The 2,729-nt window shown below is 35.6% G+C and overlaps 1 protein-coding gene across 1 annotated transcript; it reads left to right on the forward strand.

The window, feature by feature from the left end:
- The first annotated feature begins 728 nt into the window (after window positions 1-728).
- Window positions 729-2,729, forward strand: LOC110935117 (protein MEI2-like 6). The gene is made up of 4 exons (XM_022177682.2): window positions 729-1,663; window positions 1,772-1,882; window positions 2,079-2,220; window positions 2,318-2,729. Exons 1-4 carry the CDS (start codon window positions 963-965, stop codon window positions 2,471-2,473), a joined length of 1,110 nt encoding a protein of 369 aa, XP_022033374.1. The 5' UTR covers window positions 729-962; the 3' UTR covers window positions 2,474-2,729.

The following is a 2,729-nucleotide window of genomic DNA, read 5'->3' on the forward strand; positions in this document are numbered from 1 at the left end:
AAATTCAATTATAATAAAATAAACATGTAAATAACTAATGGCTTTACTAACGTTTTAGACTTTTAATGTAAAAATATCAATAAAATATAAGTAATAATAAAAAAATATATAGATACTAAAGTTGGTAGGCGTAATCCATATGAGATTATTTTGTTTAGAATTTTTTTGAATTTTTTTATTGTTATTTATTTTTACAAATTAATCATTTTTAATTGGTTGCTTTTATGGTAAGGGGATGCGACAACTACTTTCACTTTGTCATTAGACTTATGTAGTATGTATATGCAATTTTCTTTTATGCACGTTTAATTTTAGTTTCAATCAAAACCATTAAACATTCAAATTAGATAACAATGGGAATATTACAAATAAGACAACCAATGTGGTGTGCTAATTTTTTTTAGTGAAATCTGAATTATTCGTTGTATTTTTTTTACCTATCATATGGGTTTTTAAGTTTATTTTATTTATATTAAAATTATTTTTATTATTTTAATTAAAACCAAACAAATTCGAAGTATTTTCATTTGTTAAACCACGTGTACACGTGGGCTCTAACCTAGTAACACTATAAAAATAACTTTCTTTAATCATTACAAGTGCTCAAGCACACTAAAAAAGTAGTGCCACGGTTGGATAATCGCACCGCCATGATAGTGTGACGTCATTGTTACTGATGATTTAATGAACTTTTTATTGGTTATAGGTTTTAGATTAATACCTTATTTTCATCATTCCTATTTCAAACCCCCCACCTTCTTTCTTTTAGAAACTCAAAAAAAGTTGAAAACCCCCACCCCCTTTTCTTTCATGAAACTCAAATTATGTTCAGTTGAAAACCTTGAAACCCCCCATCATCTATCTTTATAAAACTCAAAAAAGTTGAAGAAAACCCTGAAAACCCCACACTCACTTTCTTCTTCTTCTTCTTCTTCTCTTCTTCTTCTTCTCCTCCTCCCATCATGGATGCCGATGATAACGATTCAGGCGCTTCTAATGATTCCACTATATCCCAACAATCCATTAACGATTTAGCACCACCCAACAGCCCCGCGAATCAGGATGTGATTCTGCTCACTGACATTGAGGATTTCATGGATGACAATGGGGTGAACCCTATGTATAATGGCGACCATTTGGAGGCATTCTTTAATGGCTGGAGTGAGAAGGGTGTGCGGTTCGAGGACTCCTTGGAGGTTCTTGAGAGGTTGGAAGACTTGAGGGACACTTTTTTGATGAATTTCAAGAGGGAAAATCATGGTGAAAACGTTGAAGGTGAGATGAATGTACACCAACGGGAGTTATATCGATTGTCCAAGGGTATTTGGGGAGGAAACGATGATCAAGGAGTTGATATGGAAGAAGACGAAGGAGTTGATATGGAGGTTCCCCGTCCTTTAAATCCTCACGCGCCACCGTTTTACCCATCCGGATTCCACCACGTTAAACAACGACCACCACCGGTAACCAATACCGGTAACCAAAAAGTTGTTCGTTATTATTCACTTACACCGGTACCTACGGGTCCGAGGAACAGGTTATGCGGGTTCACTCGTCGGAGAGGAATACAGCCGGTGGGTAGAAAGTTTCGAGAAATCATTCCGCTTAATCCGGATGAACATTCAACTTCTGTAATGATTCGAAATATTCCAAATAACTACACGTATGTAATTATCTTCATTTTCAGTAAAGAATATGTTATTTAATCTTTTTTAAATATGTAAGTTTGATTATTATTTGTTTTATGATTTATGATGTTTGTAACAAACAGTAGGTCACTATTGGTGGAGTTCTTGGAGAATCATTGCAAACATGAGAACGAAAAGGCGGGAAACACTATTCGGTCCGCTTTTGATTTTGTGTATCTTCCGGTTGATTTCAAGTACGTATTTGAAATAACTCGGTTTCTAATAATATCTATATTAGTAAAAGTTGTCAAATATTACATGTTATTAGATCACATGGGTTGATGTATTGAGTTTGCTATACGCTTAAAAAATGTTGTAAAAACATTAAAAAACGTTGAAATGGAAAATAAAATCATATTAATACCAAAATATAAATGTTGATATATGCAGGCATCGTTTGAATGCTGGATATGCATTTGTTAACTTTACGACTTCAGAAGCAGCTCGGAGATTTCATGTGTCTGTAAAAGGAAAAAAATGGGATTTATTTAGAAGTAAAAAGATTGCTGATGTCAGTCGTGCAAGAATACAGGTGGTTGCAGTAAATTTGTAAAATTGTTATACAAGTTAAAAAAAAAAAGTAGTAACTAATTAGTTAAACGGGTATATGGTGTTGTTTTGGTTTGTAGGGGAAGGATGCGCTGGTGAAGAATTTTGAAAGAATGAGGCTTTGTAGCCCATCACGGGAGTACTTGCCGGTGTGGTTCGAACCACCGAGAGATGGGTGCATGATGGGTTCGTCGTCCAAGATGCACACGGTTGGGGAAGTCCAAGTTGGTCGATAGGTAGGGGTCGGTAGAGTGACCTTAGAGGGCTAGAAGTAGTAGTACGTAGTAGATGATGGTTCAGTGGGGAGAGGTAGGGTTCGGGCACTTGGATCATTGTGGTTCGGTGGTCTGGTGGTGTGCTCTACCTTTTTCCTGATGTCATCATATGTTATTAGGTTTCCAGAGATTTTGGTTCGTATAAACTCATCTTTTTGGATGGGCTAGCTTGAAGCGTACCTTTAGCATTATTTGATATCTTCAAACCATTAATCAA

The sequence above is a fragment of the Helianthus annuus genome, chromosome 4 (assembly GCF_002127325.2).
Source record: "Helianthus annuus cultivar XRQ/B chromosome 4, HanXRQr2.0-SUNRISE, whole genome shotgun sequence".
NCBI classification, from domain to species: domain Eukaryota; kingdom Viridiplantae; phylum Streptophyta; class Magnoliopsida; order Asterales; family Asteraceae; genus Helianthus; species Helianthus annuus.